General features: G+C 43.8%; 1 protein-coding gene across 1 annotated transcript in view; it reads left to right on the forward strand.

The window, feature by feature from the left end:
- The window catches only part of SELENOS (selenoprotein S), a 28,264-nt gene extending 18,573 nt beyond the window's left edge, over positions 1 to 9,691 (forward strand). Inside the window, exons 4-6 of the mRNA XM_040342316.1 lie at positions 3,177 to 3,266; positions 6,118 to 6,199; positions 9,056 to 9,691. Of these exons, the coding sequence (XP_040198250.1) occupies positions 3,177 to 3,266; positions 6,118 to 6,199; positions 9,056 to 9,135 (252 nt within the window). The 3' untranslated portion in view covers positions 9,136 to 9,691. The remainder of the gene's footprint in view (positions 1 to 3,176; positions 3,267 to 6,117; positions 6,200 to 9,055) is intronic.
- Positions 9,692 to 14,020: the final 4,329 nt, after the last annotated feature.

The following is a 14,020-nucleotide window of genomic DNA, read 5'->3' on the forward strand; positions in this document are numbered from 1 at the left end:
AAGCCGAGTTTTTCAGCACATTTTTTATTTATTTTTTGTGCTGAAAATGCCCCCCTCGGCTTATAGCCCCACTCTTCCTCTACAAGTGTGCAAAGTTTGTTGTCCGGGGGACCTATGGCCGGGGAGCACCGATTTTTCAAAGCTGGACACCTATTCTATATACCATGTTAACCATATTGCTTGTGAAAGACCAGAGCACTTTTTGGGATTCGGCACTGCGTCGCTTTAACTGACAATTGCGCGGTCGTGCGACGTGGCTCCCACACAAAATTGGCGTCCTTTTTTCCCCACAAATAGAGCTTTCTTTCGGTGGTATTTGATCACCTCTGCGATTTTTTTAGTTTTTGCGCTATAAACAAAAATAGAGCGACAATTTTGGAAAAAATTAATATTTTTTACTTTTTACCATAATAAATATCCCCCAAAAATATATAAAAAATTTTTTTTTTCCTGTTTAGGCCGATACGTATTCTTCTTCATTTTTTTCGTAAAAAAAAAAAAAATCGCAATAAACGTTGATTACTTTGCGCAAAAGTTATAGCGTTTACAAAATAGGGGGTAGTTTTATGGCATTTTTATTAATATTTTTTTATTTTTACTAGTAATGGCGGCGATCAGCGAATATATATATATATATATATATATATATATATATATATATATATATATATATATATATATATATATATATATATATTAAATAAAAAAAAATCGGTACTGCGACATTATGGCGGACACATTTTTGGGACCATTGGCATTTTTATAGTGATCAGCGCTATAAAAATGCATTGATTACTATAAAAATGCCACTGGCAGTGAAGGGGTTAACACTAGGGGGCGGGGAAGGGGTTAAGTATATTCCCTGGGTGTGTTCTAACTGAAGGGGGGGGGTGGCCTCACTAGGGGAAATGACTGATCGCTGTTCATACATTTTATATGAGCATTTCTCCCCGCTCTGTAACGAGCGATCGCGTGCGGCCGCCGGGCACGCTCGCGGGATTCGGGAGCGAGTGCGCCCCTATTGGTCACTTCCCCTGCCGACGTAGAGCTACGGGCTCTGACGCAGGGGAGCCGACCTGCCGCCGTAGAACTGCGGCGGCTGGTTGGCAAGCAGTTAAACGTCAGTCTAGTCATGGGCACAGTGAGGCAAAGTAAGGCACAGTGAGGCATGCACATGGACACCCTAGGCTTATACTCGAGTCCATACGTTTTCCCAGTTTTTTGTGGTAAAATTGGGTGCCTCGGCTTATAGTCGAGTATATACGGTACATTTTCATAAAATCACCCATCCAGCAGACCCAGAATTGTCCCATTAAGATACTCTCATGATAAATCTACAAAGTGAGTGCAGGGCTAAACATAATAATGAACATAATGTTGAACATATGTGGATAAAAAATAAATGTAAAAAATTGGAAATAAAATAAAAATAAATTGCCAAGTGAAAAAGAAAACTAAGGCAAAGTCCCATTCAAATCTGTAGGAGTCTGTAAAGTGACATCCAAACAGGTGAAGATAAGTTGCAGAAAGAGAGATGTGACACAAATCTTCCCATAAATCAAAGTGCGGTCAGGTCGACGCCCAAGTGTAGCCTGCTTACCAGAAAACCGCGACGGCCAAAAACAGTACAGGGAAATGATGGTCTCCCCAGGACCAATGAGGTATCCGGAGCAGCGGCTAATGGTCTGGTGTTGCTAAAAGATAAAAAAAGAAAGGGCTCCCATAGTGCAGTACATCAATTCAAGATTACACTTACAGGAACGATGTGTATAAATCAGCAGTTGTATCATAAAAGAGCTGCAGCATCTCCATTAGCTTCTCCCTATTTCCTGAAGTGAGGATTTCTCAGAAGAAATAAGGACATTTAAAAGCAAAATGGAAGGATGAGGTAAGTGAAGGAGGACTGCACTAAGGTAAAGGAAGATATTTAGGGGGAAAAAAAAATTACCTTTACAACCCCTTTAAGTGAATATTCAGCTGCCAGAGGCCAGGTATGGTGTATATGTAACAATAGATCATACCTGAAATTCTTCAGGAACTGGTCACCTCCCCCAATGCTTTCCATAGACAAAATCAAAAATGCTTGAATGCACATGTAAAATGGTTGTAATCTGCTTCTAAAATGTTCTTCTATGCAAGCAAATGGCTCAAATAAGATCACCTGAAAATCGTTCTGCTCAGGTGTGAATGCAGCCTTGGGGCTCTTTCACACGGGCGGCTCGTACAGGTCCGCCTGCCAGTTTTTTAGGCGGACCTGAACGGGCGCTCCGTGCTCCTCTATGGAGCCGCGGATGTCAGCGGTGACATGCCCGCTGACATCCGACCCGCTCCGATCCGCCAAAGTGTGACGGAGGAAAAACCTACTTTTCCATCCGTCTGGTGGACCGGATCGGGTGAACACGGACAGACGGTCCGTGTTCATCCGATCCCCCCCATAGGGGAGAGAGCGGAGAAAAGACAGGGCGGTCCCTGCACAGTGTGCGGGGGACCGCCCTGTCATCCACCGGCTCAGCGGGGATCAACGGAGCGATCCCCGCTGAGCAAGCGGAGGTTCACGGGGCGGATCATTACTGATCCGCCCCGTGTGAAAGGGGCCTTATGCCTCGGAAACACGATCTGAAAATCGAACAGAAAATACCAGTTTTGGCGCGATCGTACACTATGTACCTCTCTGCTCCTGTGTCCTCTTCCCCCCCCTCCTCTCTATGTCTGTATCTGTGCATGTGTGTGTGAGCCGCCCCTCCCCCTCCTACTGCTCTCGTAACACTAACCTGTATTCTCCATCAGCACCGCCTCCTATTTCAGTGTCCCCCCCTGTGAATGATTTATAAATATAAATGCTGTAAATACCTAATTTCAGAGCCGCGATCACATGAACAGCCAGCTCTCTCCTCCCCTCCAGACTGACATCAGAGGAATCTCAGCCCCGCCCACTGCATCTCTCAGAGGAGGAAAGGAGAAAGCTGGCCAGTCATGTGATCACAATCTCGGCTGTGAAATTAGGTATTTGCAGCATTTATTTTTTTATAAATCCCGCACAGAGGGGGAAACTACAATAGGAGGCAGTGCTGATGGTGGAGACGGGTTAGAGTGGCTTGACAACCACTTTAAGATTTTAGAACCACTTTAATTCCTTGTGTGCTTCTCATGTTTTCTCCTCCTGGTTTTTATCTTAGCTGGAAGAAGAGAAGAGGCGGCAGAAGATTGAGAGCTGGGAGAGCATGAAGGAAGGGAGGAGTTACAAGGTGGCTTCTCCCATCAGTCAGGTGAGGATGAAGATTCGGGTTTGTTTTACAGAATCCGGCCAGCAGAGCGGATATTGGTGGTTGTATGTCCATTAATCAGTGACTTGTGAGAAAAATAATCGCACAATTAACGCCTTGGCTGCTCCAATATATCTAAACAAACCTGATTACATGCGAATAGCCACAGTTGGCTGTGGGAACGGTCAGCCCCCTTTTTGCTTTCAATGGGGTCTCCACTCGCAGATAATTGCTGGGTCTCCCGTATATAATTTAGAATTGTCCCTCATGCAAGTATGAATGGGACCTTAACCACTTAAGACCCAGACCAAAATGCAGCTAAAGGACCCAGGCCAGTTTTTGCGATTCTGCACTGCGTCGCTTTAACTGACAATTGCGCGGTCGTGCGACGTGGCTCCCAAACAAAATTGGCGTCCTTTTTTCCCCACAAATAGATCTTTCTTTTGGTGGTATTTGATCACCTCCTGCGGTTTTTATTTTTTGCGCTATAAAAAAAAAATAGAGCGTCAATTTTGAAAAAAATGCAATATTTTTTTACTTTTTGCTATAATAAATATCCCCCAAAAATATATAAAACATTTTTTTTTCCTCAGTTTAGGCCGATACGTATTCTTCTACCTATTTTTGGTAAAAAAAAAAAATCGCAATAAGCGTTTATCGGTTGGTTTGCGCAAAATTTATAGCATTTACAAAATAGGGGATAGTTTTATTGCATTTTTATTATTATATATATATATATATATATATTTGTTTTTTTATTTATTTTTTACTACTAATGGTGGCGATCAGCGATTTTTTTTCGTGACTGCGACATTATGGCGGACACTTCGGACAATTTTGACACATTTTTGGGACCATTGTCATTTTTACAGTAAAAAAATGCATTTACAATGCATTGTTTACTGTGAAAATGACAATTGCAGTTTGGGAGTTAACCACAGGGGGCGCTGATGGGGTTATGTGTGACCTCATGTGTGTTTACAACTGTAGGGGGGTGTGGCTGTAGGTGTGACGTCATCGATTGTGTATCCCTATAAAAGGGATGACACGATCGATGCCACAGTGAAGAACGGGGAAGCTGTGTTCTTCAGCTCTGGGGACCGATCGCGGGACTCCACACAGGTACGTGACTGTGCCCAGCCGTGCCATTCTGCCGACGTATATCGGCGTTAGGCGGTCCTTAAGTGGTTAAACTGGCCATACACAGTTTGATTTTCTTCGCAGCCCACAGATTCCTCCATCCACTGTGGAAGGACAAACTCTCGCACTGTGGCTATTGTATTCTGACAGTTGGCTGCATCTGATTGGCTGACAGTTTTCCCATAAGGCTGGCCGTAGAAGGATCGAGTCTTGTCCAGTTCAGCAGAAACTGTGTGTGGGCAGGGTGAATGTACCGTTTGGTACAACATGCCTACTAGATTAACTTGCGGTTATCACTAGTGGGTGCTTTAGCTGCTAGCAATAATTACTGTCTTTTCCCAGTGGGGACGGCTTTCCATAGTTGCAGGAAATAAATTGTCAGTCTATGGCAGGGATCCCCAAACTATGGCCCTCCAGCTGTTGTAGAACTACACATCCCATGAGGCATTGTAACACACTGACATTCACAGACATGGCTAGGCATGATGGGAATTGTAGTTCCTGAACAACTGGAGGGCCGTAGTTTGAAGATCCATGGTCTATGGCCTGCCTAAAGCTGGATACAAACTATACAAGTTTTTGTTGTTCCATCAACTAGGGATGAGCCCGATGTTCGAACATCTGGTGTTCGCCGAATAGCAAACAATTTGGGGTGTTTGCGGCAAATTCGAAAGCCGCGGAACACCCTTTATAAGTCTATGGGAGAAATCAAAAATGCTAATTTTAAAGGCTTATATGCATGGTAATTTCATAAAAAGTGTTTGGGGACCCGGGTCCTGCCCCAGGGCACATGTATCAATGCAAACAAAAGATTTAAAAACTGATGTTTTTTCGGGAGCAGTGATTTTAATAATTTAATAATGCCTAAAGTGAAACAATAAAAGTGAAATATTCCTTTAAATTTCGTACCTGGGGGGTTTGTATAGTATGCCTGTGAAGTAGCGCATTTTTCCCGTGTTGAGAACACTCTCTGCACAAAATTTAAAATAAAGGAAAAAAAAGTAATTTAAAACTACTCGCTGCTATAATGAATTGTCAGCTCCCGGCAATGCAGTTAAGTCATTGAAAAAAAAATGGCATGGGTCCCCCCCCCCCCCCAGTCCCTTACCAGGCCCTTTGGGTCAGGTGTGAATATTAAAGGGAACCCCGAACCAAAATTAAAAAAAAAAAATTCCTGGAGGTCCCCCCAAATTCCCTTCAGGTCTTGTATGGATATTAAGCGGCACCTTGAGCCAAAATAAAAAAATGGCGTGGGGTCCCCCCCCCCCAAAATCCATACCAGACCCTTATCCGAGCACGCAAAGTTTTCCTCCGGTTTGTCCATTTATCTCACTGAAAAAAGAAAAGAGGATTGCTCAGAGCTGGATTAACTCTGTGGCAAGACTGGGTACAGATGATCGGAAATCTTATACTCTACATTGTGACCTCAAAAATAAATAAATTTGGGTTTACATCAGCTTTAATTGGTGGCCAAAGTAAAAAATATCCCCTTTTTAATGGCTGAAAAAAAACATTGGCGCCAGCAGTAAGAGAGGCAAAAATTGGTCAAGGAAGCACTAGGAATCGTTGGAGGAACTCCCCGGGGGTTCCATGGTGGAGAAAGGCTGGTCTCCAAATAAGATATGCATGGGTACTTCTATGAAGTTTTTTAACGAAGATGAGTTCTGAAAAAAAGAAAAAGCATTTATTCATATCGCTGCTCTTCTTTGTTCAGCCGCAGGAGCCATCTGCAAGCACCTCGGCGTCGTCCTCTGCCCCGAAACCGAAACCGGATCGGAGACCTCTTAGAGACGCCGGTCAGTATTTCTAGAATTTTCAGATCACTGGGGAGAGACGGGGAAAAAAGATAAACAAGGATCTGTTCCGGCCTTACATCGCCAAACATGTCAACTATTTAATGAATGCATGTACAATATGAATGTTGTGTATGTGCGACCAATATAACTACGGGGGGGGCGGGGCTGGGGATACCATCTCCATGTTAACAGTTTGAATGCCAAAACCCGGGTTAGATTGCATTTTATGGACGCTGCATGCCTGCTGCCCTTTTGCTTACTCCCGAGCTTTTTGAGACTATAAGCTGGATTCAGGTAGGGGCGCGCATCTTTGCGGCGGCGTATCGTATTTACACTACGCCGCCGTAAGTCAGAGAGGCAAGTACTGTATTCACAAAGTACTTGCCTCTTAAGTTACGGCGGCGTAGCGTGAATAGGCCGGCGTAAGCGCGCCTAATTCAAATGAGGATGTGGGGGGCGTGTTTTATGCATATTAACTGTGACCCGACGTGATTGACGTTTTTTACGAACGGCGCATGCACCATCCGTGTACATATCCCAGTGTGCATTGCGGCAAAGTACGCCGCAAGGACGTATTGGTTTCGACGTGAACGCAAACAACGTAAAATTTTCAAATTTCGACACGGGAACGACGGCCATACTTAACATTGGCTACGCCACCTAGGGGGCAGCTTTATCTTTACGCGGTGTATCTCTTACGGAAACCGCGTATCTTTACTGCGACGGGCGCACGTACGTTCGTGAATAGGCGTATCTAGTTATTTACATATGTTACGCCGAACTCAATGAAAGCGCCACCTAGCGCCCAGCCTAAATTTTGCACCCTAAGATAAGACGGCGCAGGCTGTCGTATCTTAGATAGGTTTAAGTGTATCTCAGTTTGAGAATACACTTAAACTTAGGTCGGCGCAGATTCCGAGTTAGGTTGGCGTATCTACTGATACACCGGCCTAACTCTCTCTGAATCCACCTATATATAGAGATACTGGAAATACAGATATTGCCAGCACTGGGATTAAATTTCAGGTAGAGAAGCTGTACAGTATCTCACAACAGTAAGTACACCCCTCACATTTCTGTAAATCTTTTCTATCTTTTCATGTGACAACACTGAAGAAATTACTTTGCTACAATGTTGTGTAGTGAGTGTACAGCTTGTATAACAGTGTAAATTTGCCGTCCCCTCAAAATAACTCAACACACAGCTATTAATGTCTAAACCGCTGGCAACAAAAGTGAGTACACCCCTGAGTGAAAATGTCCAACTTGGACTCCAAGTTGCCATTTTCCTTCCCTGGTGTCATGTGACTCATTAGTGTTACAGGGTTTCCAGTGTGAATGGGGAGTAGGTGTGTTAAATTTGGTGTTATCGCTCTCACTCTCTCATACTGGTCACTAGAAGTTCAACATGGCACCTCATGGCAAAGAACTCTCTGAGGATCTGAAAAATAGAATTGTTGCTCTACATAAAGGTGGCCTAGGCTATAAGAAGATTGGCAAGACCCTGAAACTGAGCTGCAGCACGGTGGCCAAGACCATACAGCGGTTTATCAGGACCGGTTCCATTCAGAACAGGCCTCACCATGGTCAACCAAAGAAGTTGGTCACGTGCTCTGCGTCATATCCAGAGTTTGTCTTTGTGAAATAGACGTATGAGTGCTGCCAGCATTGCTGCAGCGGTTGAAGGGAATGGGGGGTCAGACCATACGCCGCACACTGCATCAAATTGGTCTGCATGGCTGTTGTCATGATGCACAAAGTCCGAAAACAGTTTGCTGAAGACAAGCAGACTAAGGACATGGATTACTGGAACCATGTCCTGTGGTCTGATGAGATCAAGATAAACGTATTTGGTGTCATATGGTGTCAGGCGTGTGTGTCGGCAACCAGGTGAGGAGGACAAAGACAAGTGTGTCTTGACTACAGCCAAGCATGGTGGTGGGAGTGTCATGGTCTGGGGCTGCATGAGTGCTGCCGGCACTGGGGAGCTACAGATCATTGAGGGAACCATGAATGCCAACATGTACTGTGAGATACTGAAGCAGAGCATGATCCTCTCCCTTCAGAGACTGGGCCGCAGGGCAGTATTCCAACATGATAACAACCCCAAACACACCTCCAAGACCACCACTGCCTTGCTAAAGAAGCTGAGGGTAAAGGTGATGGACTGGCCAAGCATGTCTTCAGACCTAAACCCTATTGAGCATCTGTGGGACATCCTCAAACGGAAGGTGGAGGAGCGCAAGGTCTCCAACATCCACCAGCTCTGTGATGTCATCATGGAGGAGGGGAAGAGGACTCCAGTGGCAAACTGTGAAGCTCTGGTGACCTCCATGCCCCAGAGGGTTAAGGCAGTGCTGGAAAATAATGGCGGCCACGCAAAATATTGACACTTTGGGCCCAATTTGGACATTTTCACTTAGGGGTGTCCTCACTTTTGTTGCCAGCGGTTTAGACATTAATGGCTGTGTGTTGAGTTATTTTGAGGGGACAGCAAATTTACACCGTTATACAAGCTGTACACTCACTACACAACATTGTAGTTACAAAGTGTCATTTCTTCAGTGTTGTCAAAAGATAGAAGAAAAGATTTACAAAAATTTGAGGGGTGTACTCACTTTTAGGTACTGTATATCCAATGACGTGCTTCCATTTTCATGTTTTTTTTATTGTTTTGTTGTTTTTTCAACGCACATTTTTATGCATTATTATTGTTATGCAGAATTTATACCTTCAGTTTGTACAGCAATTTACACAATGAAAAGATAGAAGAAAATGTTTACAAAAATGTGAGGGGTGTACTTACTTTTGTGAGATTGTGTGTGTGTGTGTAATATTTTTCTTTTTTTCCTTCAGGTTATAATCCTCTGACAGGCTCTGGAGGAGGCACTTGTGCTTGGAGACCGGGACGCAGAGGACCTTCTGCAGGAGGATGAGGTTAAGCTGCCTTGCTGGTCTTCTTCTCTCCGTAAGAAATCCCAGCAAGGTCATTGGACTGTCCCGCCTACCAAAGCAGCGTCTCCATTACTGCTCTGAAGGATCTCGCAACGCAAATCCTTTTCGCCTGGAATAGCGTTGGATCGCGCTGTGTGCATTCTCGCAGGTCTGGGTATATTTTGCATACCGAAAAAGACGGGACTTCCCCCTAGAATGTTGAATTTCCGGAAAAGTTGATTTGTCACCAAATACTGTTTACTGCAGTTTGACGCTCCTAATGACGTCATCCTTACAAATGGTTTGCAGCCAATAAGGGTGACCGATGTTGTGTGGCGGACGGTCCTCCTCCTCCTCACGTCTCTTCATTGTTTGTATCTCAATAGAATAATAGACACTTTGCACCTTCAGCCAAAATGGTGAGATTCGTCTGTGTGGATAGAAGATCTCCCATGTTACATCTTTTTCTTTTTCTTTTTCTTTTTTTTCTTTTTTTCCATGGCTTAATCTTTCAAGATTTCCAAGAGATTAATAATTAAAAAAAAGTGTCTGTATTTATTCTGTGACTGTTTCAGTAAAAGAAAACTATTTTGTGTTCATATACAACATAGAACTGAATGGTTGATGGTTTGTGCGCTATGATTGTTAACCACTTAAAGCGGAGTTCCGGACACAATTTCACTTTTTAAATATAAATACCGCTGTAATACACAAGCTTAATGTATTCTAGTAAAGTTAGTCTGTAAACTAAGGTCCGTTTTGTTAGGTTGTTACAGCATTTAGACACTTTATAAAATTAGAAATTGACTGGGGCCATCTTAAGTGTGGGCATCATGAAGCCAGACTGTATGACTTCCTGGATTTCAGCCTTTCAGATCTCGCACATGCTCAGTGCTGCACAAGCAGTGTCAGATCAGGTTTCAGCACCTGTGCTGTCCAAGTCACATGATTCTTTGGGACTGGGGAGTGCACAGACTCCTGGAAAGTTACACCCACTACATTCCCAGGACTCTGTGCGGTGTAGGTTAGGAAGCTTAAGCACCTAGGTGCAGGAAGAGGGAAGATTAACTATTCTGCCTAGCAACAACACTTTGAAGGCATCTAAAAAAAAAAAAAAAAAATTCGTAAAGGACTAATGAATTTGTTTTAAAACTACTGATGTAATGTTATATTTATGGGTGGAACTCCACTTTAAGACCTGGACCTTTAGGCAGCTAAAGGACCTGGCCAGTTTTTGCGATTCGGCACTGCGTCGCTTTAACAGACAATTGCACGGTCGTGCGACGTGGCTTCCAAACAAAATTGGCGTCCTGTTTTCCCCACAAATAGAGCTTTCTTTTGGTGGTATTTGATCACCGCTGCGGTTTTTATTTTTTTGCGCTATAAACAAAAATGGAGCGACAATTCTGAAAAAAAATTCAATATTTTTTACTTTTTGCTATAATAAATATCCCCCCAAAAAAATAAAAAATAAATATATATAATGTTTTTCCTCAGTTTAGGCTGATACGTATTCTACCTATTTTTGGTAAAAAAAAATCGCAATAAGCGTTTATCGATTTTGGTTTGCACAAAATTTATAGCGTTTACAAAATAGGGGATAGTTTTTATTGCATTTTTTTTATAATTTTTTATTTTATTTTTGGCGGCAATCAGCGATTTTTTTTTTTTTTTTTCCGTGACTGTGACATTATGGCGGACAATTTTGACACATTTTTGGGACCCTTGTCATTTTCACAGCAAAAAATGCATTGTTTACTGTGAAAATGACAGTTGCAGTTTGGGAATTTAACCACAAGGGGGCTCTGAAGGGGTTAAGTGTGACCGCATCTCTATTTCTAACTGTAGGGGGGTGTGGCTGTAGGTGTGACGTCATTGATTGTGTTTCCCTATAAAAGGGAACACACGATCAATGACGGCGCCACAGTGAAGAACGGGGAAGCTGTGTTTACACACACCTCTCCCCGTTCTTCAGCTCCGGGGACCGATCGCGGGACACCAGCGGCGATCGGGTCCCGTGGTCACGGAGCTTCGGACCGCATCGCTGGACCAACGGCTGGGCACTTAAAGAGGACGTACCTGTACATGCTTGTGCCCAGCCGTGCCTTTCTGCCGACGTATATGTGCAGGAGGCGGTCCGTAAGTGGTTAACCACTTCAGCTCTGGGTCATTATGCAGCTAATGGACCTGCCCCCTTGTTGCGATTCGGCACTGCGTCGCTTTAAGGCTGCATTCACACCTGAGCGTAGCGTTTTTTGGTCGTGGTGGTTTTTTTTCTTTCAGCGTTTTTGTCGCGCGTATTCACCTGTATTCGGGCGTTTGCATACAGCGTTGTCCGATGTTTTTGAACTTCGGCGTTTTTTTATTTTAGCCAATAGGAAAAATGATCATCTCTTTCATCATTTGTTGCTATGTTTTGTAGATTTTTTATTTATTTTTTATCTTCTTCCTGGGTGAATGTTCTATTTCACAGAACAGATTAGAACGTCAATACACCCGTAGAAACGATTGTCGTCACGCTAGAAGCTTGAATCGAGCATTTCCATTATATTCTATGGAAATACAAACGGTCAAAAACGCCCAAATCGGCCCGATTCGCGCGACAAAAAAGGGTCCAGAATTTGTTTAAGCTTCAGGCGTTCGTCTTCAGGCGTTTTGGAGTGGAGATGTGAACCATCTCCATAGAGAATAATGTATTTTTTCCCCTCTAGCGTTTTATAGCTTCAGGCTACAAAACGCTCATGTGTAAATGCAGCCTAACTGACAATTGCGCGGTCGTGCGACGTGGCTCCCAAACAAAATTGATGTCCCTTTTTTTTTTTTTTAACACAAATGGAGCTTTCTTTTGGTGGTATTTGATCACCTCCTGCGTTTTTTTTGTTTTGTTTGTTTTTTTGCGCAATAAACAAAAAGAGCGACAGTTTAAAAAGAAAAAAGGAATATTTTTTTTACTTTTTGCTGTAATACAGGGCTCGACAAATCCCGGTCGCCATGGCGTTCTGGCGAGTGGGGTCTTGGCTGGGAAGGTAGACTCGTAGGCCCTCCAGACACTGCCCGTCACTGTCATTTTGGAATGCGATTAGCGGCGTCGGAGCAGTAAGAGAGCAGCGCTGAAGACACTGATGTGTTTTTTTTTTTATTGTTCCATAGGACCGGCGCTCTGCGGACTAGGCCGAGGCTACGGCCTCGCCTAAAAACGTCCTGCGCGCTCGCCGCGATCCTGGGAAAAGGACCACGAGCTGCGGGCAGGATGTTTTAGGCGAAGCCGCGGCTTCGGCCTAGTCCGCAGAGCGCCGGTCCTATGGAACCAACGCGGTGACATCGGATGTCCATGGGCACCCTGGGAGATAACGGGCACGCTCACAATGGGCAAGATTGATCATAACCATGCCCATTTTATGATTGTCTTCCCTCTCCTTGCTTGAAATGAAGGGCTCCTGGGCACATTTAGTTCATCGCCCCTGTCAGTCAGATCTCTGCTTCTGTACTTGGTGATCTATAGAGAGATTTGAATAAACAGTTTTGTACTTCCAAGTGAACAGTGCCCCAGATCATCTCTTCCTAGCGGTCTCGAGCGCAGTACGCCTAACAACGCCCGGGCACAGTTTGGAGTACTTGCACTACACAAACCAGCTGAACTAAGGGGGTGAACTGTGCCCAGGACACAGTTAAAATACCTATCATGAGTACACCTCAAAACATTAATAATTACATTAAATTCCCAAACTATGGTATCACGTTTATGGCGGGATGGGCGCGTTTTCTGGCTCCTAGATTCCAAGCAAATTTGTCAAACCCTGCTATAATAAATATCCCCAAAAAATATATATATTAAAAAAAAAAAAGTTTTCCTCCAGTTCAGGCCAATACGTATTCTTCTACATATTTTTGGTAAAAAAAAATATCGCAATAAGCGTTTGGTTTGCGCAAAAGTTATAGCGTCTACAAAATAGGGGTAGATTTATGGCATTTTTATTAATCATTTTTTTTTTTTTATTTTTTTTTTTTTTACTAGTAATGGCGGCGATCAGCGATTTTATTTATTTTCTTATTTATTTTTTATATCGTGACTACGACATTATGGCGGACACCTTTGACTATATTTTTGGGACCATTGTCATTTTTACAGCGATCGGTGCTATAAAATTGCACTGATTTACTGTAAAAATTACACTGTTGGTGAAGGGTTTAACCTGTAGGGGGTTAAAGTGGAGGTTCACCCTATAATTTTTTTTTTAACACTGCATCCAGCACCGTGCTGCCTATAAAATGTCACTGACCTTTATTTATTTTTTCCCCGATATCGTTTAGCCGTGGAATTTACCGCGGCTTCCGGGTAGGGAATCCCGTGGGAGTGGGCGTTCCTATTGACATGCCAATCAATTGGCATGCTAAACGACGGCGCACACAGCGCGTCACGACTTCCCGAAGGAAGCTCGGGTCGGCTCGGCTCTATTCGGCCCCTGCGCCGAATAGAGCCGACCCGAGCTTCTTTCGGGAAGTCGTGACGCGCTGTGTGCACCGTCGTTTAGCATGCCAATTGATTGGCATGTCAATAGGAATGCCCACTCCCACGGGATTCCCTACCCGGAAGCCGCGGTAAATTCCACGGCTAAACGATATCTACGAAAAAAAATAAAATAAAGGTCAGTGACATTTTATAGGCAGCACGGTGCTGGATGCAGTGTTAAAGTGGAGGTTCACCCTATAAATTTTTTTTAAGTGTGTCCTAGTGAGTGATTCTTACTGTAGGGGGGGTGGGCTACACATGACAAGACAGTGATCACCGCTTCTGATTACAGGAAGCGGTGATCACTGTCATTGTCACTAGGCAGATCGGGGAGATGCTTGTTTACATCAGCATCTCCCCGTTCTTCCTCACAGTGA

This window comes from Rana temporaria, chromosome 3 (assembly GCF_905171775.1).
Source record: "Rana temporaria chromosome 3, aRanTem1.1, whole genome shotgun sequence".
NCBI lineage: Eukaryota > Metazoa > Chordata > Amphibia > Anura > Ranidae > Rana > Rana temporaria.